The sequence below is a fragment of the Saimiri boliviensis genome, chromosome 4 (assembly GCF_048565385.1).
Source record: "Saimiri boliviensis isolate mSaiBol1 chromosome 4, mSaiBol1.pri, whole genome shotgun sequence".
Taxonomy (NCBI): domain Eukaryota; kingdom Metazoa; phylum Chordata; class Mammalia; order Primates; family Cebidae; genus Saimiri; species Saimiri boliviensis.
In genome coordinates, this window is record NC_133452.1 from 10,926,932 (window position 1) to 10,941,494 (window position 14,563).

At 43.9% G+C, this 14,563-nt stretch overlaps 1 protein-coding gene across 3 annotated transcripts in view; it reads right to left on the bottom strand.

The window, feature by feature from the left end:
* The window catches only part of FNDC1 (fibronectin type III domain containing 1), a 101,794-nt gene that overhangs the window by 6,951 nt on the left and 80,280 nt on the right, over nucleotides 1-14,563 (bottom strand). For all 3 annotated transcript variants that reach the window (XM_039467945.2, XM_039467946.2, XM_074397184.1), the window contains 4 exons: nucleotides 12,965-13,195; nucleotides 8,109-8,217; nucleotides 3,381-3,460; nucleotides 128-157 (listed from right to left, as the gene is read on the bottom strand). In XM_039467945.2, coding sequence (XP_039323879.2) covers nucleotides 128-157; nucleotides 3,381-3,460; nucleotides 8,109-8,217; nucleotides 12,965-13,195 — 450 coding nt within the window. The remainder of the gene's footprint in view (nucleotides 1-127; nucleotides 158-3,380; nucleotides 3,461-8,108; nucleotides 8,218-12,964; nucleotides 13,196-14,563) is intronic.

Here is a 14,563-nt window from a genome sequence, read left to right on the forward strand (position 1 = left end):
GCATTGAAGTTGACAGGAAATTGCAAAAATGGTCTAGACTTTCTCATTGTGAGTAATCACAGCCATCTCATATTCAATATTCAACCTGATTATCGGAATGTCCAGATTACCAAGAAGATAAACTTACCTGGGGGCCTCACAACAAGCAGAGGATTGTCTGCAGAATGAAAAAGAAATAATGGACTTTGTATCATATTTCACAATCATGCAATTTTTAAATAGTTACTATAATTGAAAGAGCTAAATCAGAATAAAGAAAAAAATAAGGTTTGATAGATGCCAACGTTTTCCTTGTTTTTATTTTCTGAACATTTCCTTTTGAGAAAACTGTTTTCTAGTTAATGTGTTGCTATTTACCTAGAAGCGGTGGATCCCTGAAAATAATAAAGTTTTGATATTGGGTATTACAAAATAATTCAGTACTCATTTAAAACAATGGCCTACCTTTAGAAAATAGTGTGGTGGTTTCTTAAAAAGGTAAGCATATACCTACTATACAATCCATTCATTCCACTCAGTCATTTATCCAAGAGAAATGGAAACATGTCCATCCAACGCACTTCCACATAAATGTTTATAGCATCTTTGTTTGTAATAGTCAAAAAGCGGAAACAACACAAGTGTTTATTAACAGGTGAACTGACTAGCTAAACGGCAGCACAGCCATACAGTGAAACACCGCTCACTAGTGAAAGAGAGTGAACTGCTGATACACACAACGGTTTAGATGCATCTCACAATGATTACGCTAGGTGAAAGATGCCAGTCAAAGGAGTTCACACTGTATGATTCTACTGACATCAAAATCTGGAAAGCGTGAACTAATCTACAGTGACAGGAAACAGATGAATGTTTGCCTATAAACTGGAAAGAGAAGGGGCCTGGGAAGGCTGCATTGCACAGTAGCAGGAGGAAACTGTCGGGGAGACAGATGTGCTCACTATCTTGACAGTGGCAATGGCTTCAGCGTAACTCAAAATATGTTAAGATGTACACTTCAAGTATATGCAGGTTACTGTATGCCATTTATACCTCAACAAATGTAAAACATGTCTCAACCTTAGCCCAAGTAGTGCCATTTAAGAGAATATGACACTAGCTTTTTAAAGAATCCTGCTTTAGAAAAAGTACATTTTTATAAATGCCACGAACTAGGTAAATCTGGACCATTCTTTTATTATTTTTTTTAATTATCATACAGTCCGTTGCTCTTTTAGGGTATATATCCTGTGAATGTTCATGCCTGCATAGGTTCATAGAATCCTGCCAAAATCACCACGCGAAATATTTCCATCACCCCCAAAGTTCCCTAGGCTACCCTTTGTACAGATCATTTGTTCTGAAATCCTCTGCTATCCACAAAACAGAGGGGCACACCATCGCCGTAAGTGTCCAATGCTTTCTTTGCTCCCCTTCTCTGAACTGAAGTTCAACCATCTGCCAAGAAAGTCCAAAATACCCCGGGGCAGGTGGAGGGAAACAAACACAATGACACCAGCACAGACAGCAAAACCTGACCTCGTGGCGCAGCCTGTGTCACGCACTACATTTACTTTCTATGTTAATTTTCAGGTTGTTATGTTTGGCAAATGCCATAATTCACTTACTTGGTAATTTTCCTGCTGCTCACCTAACCACATTCAGCAGGGTAGCACAAAATGAAGGAGAAACTTGAATAAACTGATGGAATAAAGGAAGACGACCAGAGCAAGTAACTGTCCAATTTTCATGTGGGTGAGGCTCCTCTGGGAGTTCACTGAAAGTGTTTCCTAGAGAGATTCTTATTCAGAGGGTAGGGTGGGGCCTTGAATTTTCCTCACCCATGCCTTGAAGGCCATAAAGAATGAGTCAGAAGTTTCTCTTGGAGGACAAGGTAGACGACAGCTGTTTTTTTCAAAACTACACTGCATTTCCCAAAGTTATATGTATATCACTTTTACTCTCAGAAAGATTTCAGATGGGATTTTCTCGATAGCTTTTCGGATTTGAATTTTGAAAAAAAAGTTTTCATGTTAATTCTGACAGCTGCCAAGGTCCACCTTGTTTTTAGGAAATGCAGTCATAATCACAGACATATCCCTTACTTTAACAAATTAACCACAAATAATAGTTTTCTCTTGCTCTTTCTTAATTACCAAAGAAACGAATTTCTTAAATAAATAGATGAAAACATGTTTGAGGTCCTTTGCCTACATTTCTGGTATAAAGCATATTCTTAGAAAAGATTGTATTTTTTCCATGTATTTTGACTCAGTAGATTTTTAAATAATTACACTTAAAAATAATCTTCCAGTGACCCATTTTCTGAGATCAGGCTGCATGTAGAAGGCAATCTAGCCAAATGGAAGCTGGGTGCAGGGCTGGCTCAGCTGGGTTGCTCTGAACTCAGCTTGGCTTCCTACATGGAAAAGTCTCTAGGCCAAGAATTGTCATGGTAGCTGGCTCTGCATGTGCTGCCTTAGACATAGGCCATAGGAACTGTCTTTTCAGAGGCAAGGTCTCACTCTGTCACCCAGGCTGGAGGGTAGTGATGTGATCATGGCTCACTACAGCTTGACCTCCTGGGCTCAAGCCACCCTCCCTCCTCAGCCTTCTGAGTAGCTGGGACTACAGGCGCACACCACCATGCCTGGCTAATTTTGAAATTTTTCTGTAGAGACAGGATCTCCCTGTGTTTCTCAAGCTGGTCTGGAACTCCTGGTCTCAAGAGATCCTCCCACCTCGGCTTCCCAAAGTGTTGGGATTACAGGCATGAGCCACCACCCCTGCCCAGGAACATTTTCTTGAAGGGACCGAGAGCTCTGCCCAACAGGACCCCAAAATGCAAGGGCATGCTCCGAATGATACTGTTTGTAAGACTAAATGATATTGTAATTAACTTCTCAATGATATTGTAATTAACTTCACAATGATATTATAATTAACTTCTCAATCTTTAATTAGATATCTAATTACAGACATCTCTGCCTTCTACTAAAGGGGCATCCAATGACTTGACTCATTGGAGAAGCAACTGCCTGTCAGGTCACATGACATGTGTGTTCTTCAGGTGATTGCAATAATTTTTTTAAATCTCTGCAACTAAATTTTGTACAGACAGAGTCAACTTTATCTTTCCCATGTTGCTGAAATCTAGATTTTTTTCCTTTCATTGGAATTTGACCTTTCTGTTCTCAGAGAACCAGTGAAAATTACTTTTAATTTTATTATTCAAGTTTTACCCTAGCACAAAGCAAATAATGTTTACTTTAGAAACAGATATCCAACGTGAGCTCATTAAATAGAAAAGTAAGGATTTATTCTATTGTAGTCATCATTCTAGATTATTTATTTCATTTTTTGGAAAAGTAAAACACATTAGAATGCGAAGTCCTTCATACCTGATTCGGTGACAAATGAGACCGAAGGGCTAATAGGTCCATAGCCATGAGGATTTTGTGCTTGCACTTTAAAATAATACCTGAAATTGGAAGAAAACATGTTTTGAAAGAGACATGCATTTGATTTCTATGTAATGAAACAGACTCGTAAATTTCTAAACACCTGAGCTGTGGCAGGCTTTGAGTTCTAATTTTTACGAATGCATACTCCAGTAAGTCTTCATATTTTTTTCTGAACTTCCTCAGTTTTGAATAAATTTCCTAAATAATACAATTAACATAGCAGAGACACATGGCTAATGGCAATAGAAGGGACATATTAGCACACAGGTCACTTGATGAGCACGTGTTCTTTCATGCTAACAGCAATAGAAGAGACATTATTAGCACATAGGTCGCTTAGTGAGCATGCGTTCCTTCGCTCTAATGGCAATAGAAGGGACATATTAGAACACAGGTTGCTTGCACGTTCCTTTGCATCAGGACCATCCCTGCTCTGCGCAGGCTCTCCCGAGCTCATCCCTGGCGAGACGCTCCTCTAGCCCTGCTCTTCCTCTGGTTTAAGACTGATCTCTGCTTCAGTTCCACAGCCCAAGAGAGAAAAGGTACCAGAGCAAAACACTACAAAGCAGAATTCAAACTGTAACCTAATTATATCCCTGGAGTCCATGTAGAAGAGCAGGACATTTGCTTTAGCAACCATCAACTTACGGTGGAAGGGAGAAGATGAACTGGACGGGATGAACTAACTCCTCAGTAGACCTGACACGACAATGGTGTCTTCAGTGCATGAGAAACCCTGTGGTTAGCTTTGGAGCTGGGAAGGGACCACCTTAAAAGTCACTGAGTTATGAGCTTCTGTGCCTCAAGGAAAGAGAAACAAGTCCAAGAAGGGGAAGGGGAAAAGATCCAGAGAGAGAGGATTTTCTGTAGGGCTAAACTTTGTCTTGGAGCAGAGAATGTGTGGAAAGCACACTGCCTGAGTCAACCAGCTCATCTGGAGGGAGACTGAGTGTTGAAGCATCTAATTTGCATTCTTATTAGCAAAAGAAAGAGAATGGTGGTTAGAGAAGTAATAAAGCCCAACACCACACTTGTGTCCCACTGTATCTACTCTTAATCTTTGTGTTTTCTTCACCTCTTGATTCTAAATATTTTATGTTCTCTTTTAGTGCTTAGCTACTTGCTGAAGCAAGGTAAAGAATGAAGAGAATGGTAAAGAATGAAGAGAAAAGTAAAGAATCCTGGCTGGGTGCGGTGGCTCATGTCTGTAATGCCAGCACTTTGGGATGCTGAGGTGGGTGGATCACAAGGTCAGGAGTTCGAGACCAGCCTGGCCAACATAGTGAAACCCAGTCTCTATTAAAAATACAAAACATTAGCCGGACGTGGTGGTGGGTGCCTGTAATCCCAGCTACGGGAGGCTGAGGCAGGAGAAGTGCACGAACCTGGAAGATGGAGGTTGCAGTCAGCCGAGATTGCACCCGGGCAACAGTGCAAGACTCCAACTCCCCAACTCAAAAAAAAAAAAAAATCCCTGGTGGCTCTGTGGCTTTGTCATTTTAGAGAGTTCACAAGGGACCTCTTCTCTAGCTTTTGGCCAGTAAGAATGTCACACTTAAATGTTATAAAATTCTTTGATTAAGTCAGGCACACAGATTCTATGTACTAATTAAAATGCACTACCTTTTTAAAAAGTGAATTATTCATATTCAGAGAGCAAAGGGTTATCAGGCCTATTGCACCAACAGCCCTGGCCTCAAACCTTCCGAACTGCTGGATCACCAAGGCAGTCTCTGGCCTCAGAACAGAGATATTTTACTTTGGGTTTGATTAAACAGAAAGCAAAGAAAAGCCATTGGGTAAAATGAGTCTTCTTAAGCCCATTTGCATCTTATTTAGGAGTATTCTTTTATATTGCAATTTAAATAAAAAGATATGCACAATTAAGAACATATGAGTTTCCAAATCTCAATTCACTCAGCAGCTCGTGTTTTCCCAATTACACATACTTTATGTAGTGGTTGTGGAGTTATTTAAGGCAAAACTCTGCAGGCAGTTTGAGCAATGGGTTTGGCACACATCTGCGGTCCTGGGCAAACTTTACAGTTACTTTTTTTTTTCTTCTTAAAAAAAGGAATTTAAAACATAAGGAAGAATGCATATTCAGGGGCTCCATGGGACACTTCTGCTGAGTAGTCAACTCCATGGAGGGAGTTGCCTCTATGCCATCAAGGAGGTGGCAGAAGGGTGACTGATGGGCTGAGGAGACTATTCAGATGGATCTGTTTGTATCAGTTTTGTTTTGACACTGAAACCTAAATATTCTCCAAATCTACCTCCCCTGTTGACACAATAATTCTGGGCCTCCAGAAACTCACATGTGACCATTCCAAAGACATACTCCAATTAGAACCTCACCTAAGGTGTCAAAGGGAATTTAAATACGCTGAGCTGAAAAACAACATGAAATTGTGCAAAAAGTAAAATTCCATTTTTAAAACCTACATGAAACTTTTTCGATGGACTAAAGTATACATTTCATACTTTGAATAGTCTCTGCCTCAGCCAAGTAACAAAAGAAATCCATGCCGCAAAGCTTCTGGCACCTTCTTTTGAACAGCCTCAATCGTGACAAGTCTGTGTGCTTTAAGTAAGGACTTAAAATATGCAGACTCCAAAGAGTTCTTTGGGCATCTGTCTGGTGACTAAGGTAGTTGATGCTCACTTAAAGTCAAAAGCAAGATCCAATTGTAAATAACCAAAGCTCACTTTCATGCTCTGGCCTCTGCATTGACCCGGAAGCTGGTTTTCCAAGAGAGGCCCCATGAGGACTGAGACAACCGAAGTGAGTTCAGAGATGACCAGCGTTCCGGCGACACAGCGGAAAAGGAGCATCCTTACCTCACACTTGCACTTCCCTAGCTCTAAAACTTAGCAGCTGCTCAGAAGCGTTTTGAGGAAATGCAGGAGGAGCAGCCAGCAACTCTACCAGAAGAGCGCATAGCAGGTAAGCCCCGTGGCAGAGAGAGATTAGCAGCTGCTGCTCCTCCTCTGTCTCAACGCACTGAGTGTGTTCGGAGCCAAGCCGAGGGCCTCTGGCACCGTCTGTTCCACCTCCCCTCACCCTTCCTCCAAAACAGCCTCCTTTGCTTCCTAGGAAACACTCTTCTTTGAGGCATCCTCCCTGCTGGGAGTACCACCTTCTCTCCAGGATGACTGCTTCTTATGGTTCAAATTCCCTTCTCTACACCCAAGCTCAGAAAAAAATCCCCCCGTTACATGCTCTCAGAGCATGGTGGACCTCTCCCTCACAACACGCACTAAAGGAGGTTTATATTGATGTTGGTTTTTAAAAAATCTGCCTCTTCTATCAGACCGTAAACTCCTTGAGGGCAGGGCCATGTGTATTTTCTCCAGCCCAGCCCAGATATTCCACCTTGCGCTCAGGAAACGTGCAGTAAAGACTGACTGGATGAGCCGCACACACTCTCTAATAATACCTGTTAAAAGAATAAGTAAACCGTCACCCTACGTAACCATCTCCTGACATGAGTCAAAACTCAACATCAGTCTGGCAGCAAAAGTTGTGGGAAGAACACTGAACTCAGCGAGTCAGGAGCCTGTGATTCAGATTCTATTGTAAGGAGCTCTGTGGCAAGGCCTCTGGAAGGGCTCTTTCGGCCTTTTGATACTGAGGCTGTGCTACAAAAGCATTGGCACTCTGTACATGACCAAAAAAAAAGGGCATTGACTCCATTCTCTCCAATTTTGTTAGTTTCGCATCTTCTAATTGATTAAAACATCAATTTTCCATTACTATTAAGGAAAAGTAAAAACAAGCGCTTTCTCAGCTTCTTGGTTTACTACTTGCTTTTTTATTTGCCAAATCCCGAAATTCATAATAATTTATGAAAGCTCAGCTCAAGTGAGCCCAAATGGCATGTTAAAATGTCTTGAGGAAAATTCACAGCTTGTTCAGAAGCCTTTCTGATTTGGTTATCAACCAGGAAATTTTTTTCCCCCGAGAGCCAGCTGACCAGCACACCGCTCTGGACCATCAGGTGCTTGGTGCTTTCCCATGCTCACGCACCCGGGAGCTTTCAGAGGGTCACTGCCACCAGAACCAGACAGCATAAAAGGGGAGTGAACCGTCAGTCTCTTTGTATTCTTGGGAACCAATTTTGCCTATTTCGTGCCAAGGGCCATAAACTCTGGCTTCCAAAATGATTCTCTGGCCAGCCACGCCTACTGTATGAAGACTTGCGTGTAACCTCTACTAATGTGTAAAATGCATCTTTCTTGAAGGATGTGAACTTCTACATCATAGAGTTTGGGAGGCGGTTCATTAAAGTGTTTAGTGATGGCTGCTCCATTGTCACATAGGAAGGTTATGATGCCTAGCACCACAATACTGGGGACTAAAAATGGACCAGTTCTTTCAACACAGAGAACAACTTTTCTTTCCCTAATGGTAGGTAGTGTTTAGGAAAACAGGGAGGAAGATATAAGCACAATAGCCTAACAATGACAATACATACAGTCATTTCTTCTAAGAAACGTATATGAACTATGGTAAGCACGCACTGACATTCTATTAGAGCTAAACAGACTATTCAAAGAAATCATAAAAACATTTTGATTCCTCTCTTCATTTCCAACCAAAGCGTATCAGTGATCATGCACACAGGTCTCATCTTGTGTTTCGAAATGACTGACACATCGTACCTCGTGTTTGGCTTTAGATTCTCGATGGGCAAGTGAGTTACTGATGAAGCTTGAGTGGACCACTTGTTCCTGATGAAGTCTTCATAGGATGCACTGTAAACCAAGTAACCTGAAAATGGAGACAGGGAAAAACCCAATGGGCATCAAGGAACCAAGTCACACAAAAGATGAAATCCACTGAGGACAGGAGTGAGGCGAAGCTGCAGACGCAGCTCCTTGTGGGAACTGCAGGAAGGAGCGCATGCAGCACCGTGGGACAGGATGGGATGTAATGCTGGTACCTTCTGCCGAATCCAGATGGGGATGACAAAATTAAGACACTTCCTGATGACCTGCTGGCCTCCTACTTCTCTGGCTCATTCCCCAGGCTTCCCCATGGCCTCAGAACTAATCACATCTCATCTTGACCATATAGAGAAAAGAGAAGCAGAAGAAAAAAGCAGTGCCCTCCACACACGTCTTTAAGAACTTCACGGTGAGATAGTATACCACTGCCCTACACAAGAAACGAAGCACGCTGCTGGCAGATGCTGTGCATGTGCGTAGGGCTGAGAGACTCCAGACTCCCAAGGCTCCCACACCCACTTGGTGAAGGCTGTCTTGGGATTTCTTACTGTCAAGTATCTGTGCTGCCCTTGCCCTTGCTGTCTAATCACAGCAGTCAGGCAACTCTTCTTTCTATTTTCCAACCTGCCCTGTCTTATTTGCTAATAATAGACCTCAGCAGGTGCACCCTTGGCCCTGACACCAGCCCAGCTTTTACAGCTGTCCCAGGAGGCAAAGTGAAGTTCATCCCACTGCTCAGTGCGTCCCACATCCTAGGTCTCTTATGTGTACACAGAAAGAGAAAACATTTGTCAAGCACGTCCTTCATGCCAAGCATTATGCTAACTAGATACTTTCAAATGAATTTGACCTTGATCAATCCTCACGATCCTAGTATGTAGAAATTGCCTTCCTCACTTTGACACATGAGGAAACTGAGTCTTAGCAGTGGCTTAAATGTCTTGTCTAAGTTCACATTTACTGATTCATTCAACAAATATTTATTGTGCAACTACTATTTGCCAGACATTATACTAAGTGTTGGAGATAAAGTGGTGACCAGGAGCTCACGAAGCAGCAGGGTTGACTGAGAAACAGAATTATAAATCTGGGTTGAGCACTCTGCAGGAACAGCCCACAGTGCTGTGAGAGGGTGTGGGGGGAGCTCTCCCACCGTGGAGGACACGAAGAGCCTCCCTGGGATCATAGAGAAGAAGCTGACATCAGAAGGATAAGAAGCAGGTAAGCTGTGTGGTAGGAGGTGGGACAGATTCCAGGTAGTGGGAATCCTGGGCAAGACACTGAAGCGGGAGGACCCAGGAGGAGGTGGTGTGGCTGGAAACCACAAGTGCTGGGAATGGGTGGCATTAGCTGAGGCTGAAGCAGCACGGGTGGGAAATAGGCAGCACTCGTGGGCCACACTAGGCTCTTGCTTTTCATTCGAAAAGAAAGGGAAAGGCATTAAAGACATTAACCCTATACAACTGGGTCTGCATATTCAACACATCTCTTCTGTGCAGAATGCAGAATGCAGAATGGATTGGGTGCGGGAGTGCAGATGTGGATGGGACAGTCTAGGTAGACAGCTCTTACAGTAGCAGATGAGAGACAGCAAGAGCTCAGATGAGCCTGGCACCTAATGGAGAGAAATGGATGGGTTCAAGAGGAATCCAGAAGGTAACACTGACCAGATTTAATGATGAGTTGAATATAGAACTGAGATAGGAGACTTGAAGATGCTTCCAAGGGTTCAGGCTTGAGCCAGTGTGTAGAAAGTGGGACAGTTCTCTGAGATGGGAAAGAGGGCCAGATCTGGGAATGGGAATGATTGTGAGTCTGACTTTTTACACACCAAGTCTGAGATGCTCTGGAGACATCCCAGTGATGACATCAAGTGATTTTGCCATTTGCATCTGATTTTACTATTTGGGGCTCAGAGCAGAGGATGCCCTGGCCTTGAGATATAAATCAATGACTCATTTCTGAGATGAATTAAAACCACATGCATGGATGAGACTCTGAGGGCAGAGAAGACTGAGCCAGAGGAACAGGGGCCCTAGGACCAAGCCTTGAGAAATTCCACCACTGAATGTTGTACGAGCCTGCAAGGAGATGAAGAGAATGAGAGAGATCACGCAAGTCAAAAAGAAAGAAAAGATCAACAGCATTGAATGCACCTAAGAGGGACACATGATTTTACATTTAGCACCCTCTGACCACTGGTTAGTATCACACAGCTAACAAATGGGCAAGCTGGGCCTGGAAGTCAGGTGAACTGGGCCCTGGAGCCCTTCCCACGCTGTCCCCTGGAGGAGAGCCCTCGTGAGAACCTGGGAAGTGTTGCTGCCCTCCCCATGGCATTCCCCCTCTGGCACAGTGTAGTCAAGCACCGCATGCTTTGACTTGTGCTGCATACAATGGCCTACCCAGGAGGGGACAGAGATCACACATGTACCACGGAAACCCGGCTTCCAATGGAGCTGGCAAAGCTCAGACTCTTGGATCTTTGGCTTCCGTCAGAACCCTGTGCTTCCCATGTGAGGTTCTGGTCTCTCAGCTGATCCTGTGTCTGGGTTTTGAAGGCTTTGGGGTTTTGATAATGTGCTTGCGGAGCACAGCGTAACTCCTGATTTCTGTTCTCATCAAAACCAGTCCTGAAAGCGACTGATGAAATGGTCCTGAAAAACTAAGAGGTCATCACATTGGTGATTTCCTACAGAATCACTCCTAATAAAGTAATAACTTCATTCATCAGGAGGGATTTGGGAAAGCAACAGGTTGCGGGCAGGAATTCTAGGAGTTTCACACTGTTTGGGCACCATCTCGTTACACATTGACTTGATTGCCTGTGAAAGAAGGAATGGCAAGTGAAAATGAGCAGAGCATGCAACATGCATGTTGCCTGCAGGATTCGAACACCCTGCAGGGGGATCTGATAATGTGATGCTTTGTTTAAGTTCAGGATGTATCCACTTCATTGTTCCGCAGGTGAAAGAGCAGGTGCTGGGTTGACCAATGGATGAAGAGCCACCGCCATTCTCTCTGAGCCTTGTGGAGTCTTTTCCCCACACCACAGAGCCGTCATGTGCTGCACTGTTCCACAGTAATCAGCTTGACAGGCCTTGGCACGGTTCTGTATTGGGAGTGCCCTAAAAATACCTCATCCATATTATTTATGCTGGTGTCGTGAGTACTCTTGATTAGGGCTCTGAGTTTTCATTTTGGATGAGGTGCAGGGTGGTGGATGTAAGGACACAGAGGCTCTAGGGAGCTCTAAGCGGCTTGGACTGATGACCTTAGACGGCATGCGTGTTTCAGAAGCCTGCCCTCTACAGGACGATACAGAAATCACGTCTGAATTAAGTCAGATACTTGTTAGGGGTTTCCTGAAAGCTCCTTCTTCGCTGCAAGAACCCTTAAGCATGTTTAACGGGGCCAATGCGCTCATCCTGCAGCCACTGCTTCTTAGAAGCCCCTTGAATCAGGGCACAGTGAGATATTCATGTTAAGTAATATCTGTGACGCAAGAGGTCAAAAGCTAAACTGCTTAAAGTAAGGTTTTAAATTATTTTTTCTGTATGCTTTCTTGCTTGCTTTTAAAAATTACCATTCACAGAGGTGTGTTCAATTAATAAAAAGATTTTCTGCTGTTAGATTACAAGCTTTCCTCCTTCCATTGACGGTTTCCATTCTGTTCGGAACACCCTGGACTTCACGCTGGTCCATGTCGCACCTTCCCGGGACTGACTTTTAGTTCCGCTAAAGACTCAAACTCCTCAATCCCACAACCTCCCTGCACCCTGGGCCCTTCAGTCTCACCTGGCAGAACACCCAGAAGCCTTCTTTTCTGTGTCCCTTATTCCGGCTTTTGTGCCCCTGTACAAATTCCACAAGGGAAGATGCTCTTTGGATATTCTTGGACACATTTTTCCATTGTAAGATATAATATTGGGAACACCAGAGCAAGCACTAGAAATTTTGAATTATACAAATAGCGCTAGCACAACAATGTAGAGAATGTTGAACTCTGACCTCTGATGCAACTGCTACCTCACAGTCAGAGGCATACAAAGCCACATACATGCATACGTATTTCTTCCTCTTACGCAGCTCAGAGGCCCAGAAAAAAAGTTGCGACTATTCAAAGAAAATATCAATTCTCTTTCTGTAAGAGCTTACATTTCAAGATGTACCTTCAAATATATCCTTGGCAGAGTGAACTTAAACATCTCAGAGGCCAAGGAGCCTCAAGATCCTTGGGCATCTTTTTATCACCGCCAATTCCCACATACGGAACTGAGAAGCACCCAGATTGGTCTGGAAGCACCCAGTGGACATGAAAGGAGAGAAAGAGGCAGAGGCACAAGCCCAGGGCTGACTCCAACAAGGGACAGCTGTGCGACACAGTGGGAGCTTCGTGATCACGCTCACTGCAGGATCTGATCCTACAAGGGGCTAGCTAGACTCCCTGGCCATTTGCAAGATTACAGGATATTAGAAATGTAGTCATATTTTGCATATGGGGAAACCAAGGCTCAGAAAGATGAAGTACTGAGCTCCAGATCATGCAAATCAATCTGGAACGAGGATTTAGGACCTCTGACTTTCATCCAGTACTCCCTACACTATCGCATGAGGCCTCCATCGTTGCCTCTATTTCATCCTGTTGAAGGAAGACAACTACATTCGTCCACCCAATTCATCCCAAACCATCCGTCCATGCCTGCATCCATCCACTCATCCATCACTCTTTATTCTCCACATTTCCCACCTACAGATCATGGGAACTCTGATATCTGCCTAGAACACACCTGTGACCACATCTCCTGGGGCGGCTTTGTCCCAGTCCACAATGACAAAGGAATGGCAGCCTTCCACGGCCACCACAGTGATGTTGCGGGGAGCATGCTGAGGAGGCAGGTCACTCTTCCTCAGGTCATTGGGGATGATTTCATCCAGGCTGTCCACTTGGAAGTGATCTAGTGCATCAGTCAGAGAGCACGGGGCCGATGGGTCTTTATTTAGGTATGTCACATAAGGCGCTGGAAAAGAACAGAGATGTCCAGTTGGATTGCCGGAGGCTTTTTCTGGAGGCAGAGACATAGCATCTGCTCCGCAGAGTCAGACCCACCATTCAGTCTCTCCCTGCTGGACAGAGGCTCCAACAGCCTTACTGCCAAGCTCATAAACACATCCCCTGCTCTCCTTAACAGATCCATGTGCTTGTGTCTTTCAATCTGGTAATTCCAGAAGATCCTATTGCCTCCATCAACATCAATGACTATGCCTGCAAAGTGGTTTTGAAAGATCATGAAACTGTAATTCGATGTAATATAAGCCTGCAGCTCTCTGCCATTCCCGTACCCCAACATTTGGAAAAGTGTGAGTCAGGCATTCTCTCAGCAAAGTTCATTCCCTTGACTATCTTGGGACTAGGAAAAAATGTATATTGATCAACATATACAGCCTTTACCCTCAGCCCTGGGTGGCCTTCCCTAGAGCTTCATAAACCCCAACAGCAATTTGGAGCATCTGTGCATAAGCCCAGGCCTGAATTGCTGTCTAAAACATCACTGCTCAGTATAACAACAGCTACTCACATTTACAGATGGCTGAAGTTTTTTCTACACACGTTATTTCAGTGGATACAAGGTCCTGGGAGTAAGGCGGGATATGAACCAGTGGCCTCATGTTACCATCTTGTCTACCAAAGCCGACAGTGCCCAGTATGTAAGGGTCAGACAGGAGGCTGTCACCCCCAGCCCTTTTTTTTTTTTGAGATGGAATCTCGCTTTGTATCATCAGGCTGGAGTGCAATGGCATCATCTTGACTCACTGCAATCTCCGCCTCCCGGGCTCAAGCAATTCTCCGACCTTAGCCTCCCAAGTAGCTGAGACTATAGGTACACGACACCAAGCCCAACTAATATTTGTATTTTTAGTAGAGATGGGGTTTCACCATGTTGGCTAGGATGGTCTCGATCTACTGACCTGGTGATCCACCCACCTCGGCCTCCCAAAGTGCTGGGATTACAGGCGAGAGAAACTGTGCCTGGCTCAGCTCTTTCTATTATATCTCACTAAATTAGAAATCTCAGGGACTCGGGATTGGGGCTTTATACATGCAAAACTCTCAAGAGATCTCAGCTAACCATGTCTGGCAGCTTCTGAAGATTCCACTGTATCTTTTGGTGCTAGGTTGTCGTTCTCAGTGGCTATTTGGATTGAATGCAATTTTTGGCTTCTCTATTTGACTTTTGGGCAAATGATGAAATTAAGGCAGAAGTCAAGAAGTTCTTTTTAACTAATGAGAACAAAGATACAGAATCCCTGAAACATAGTAAGGTAGTGTTTTCCAAAAATTAGTCTGAAGTTAGGCCTTTCATGTCCATGGGTCTTATCAGGAAGTT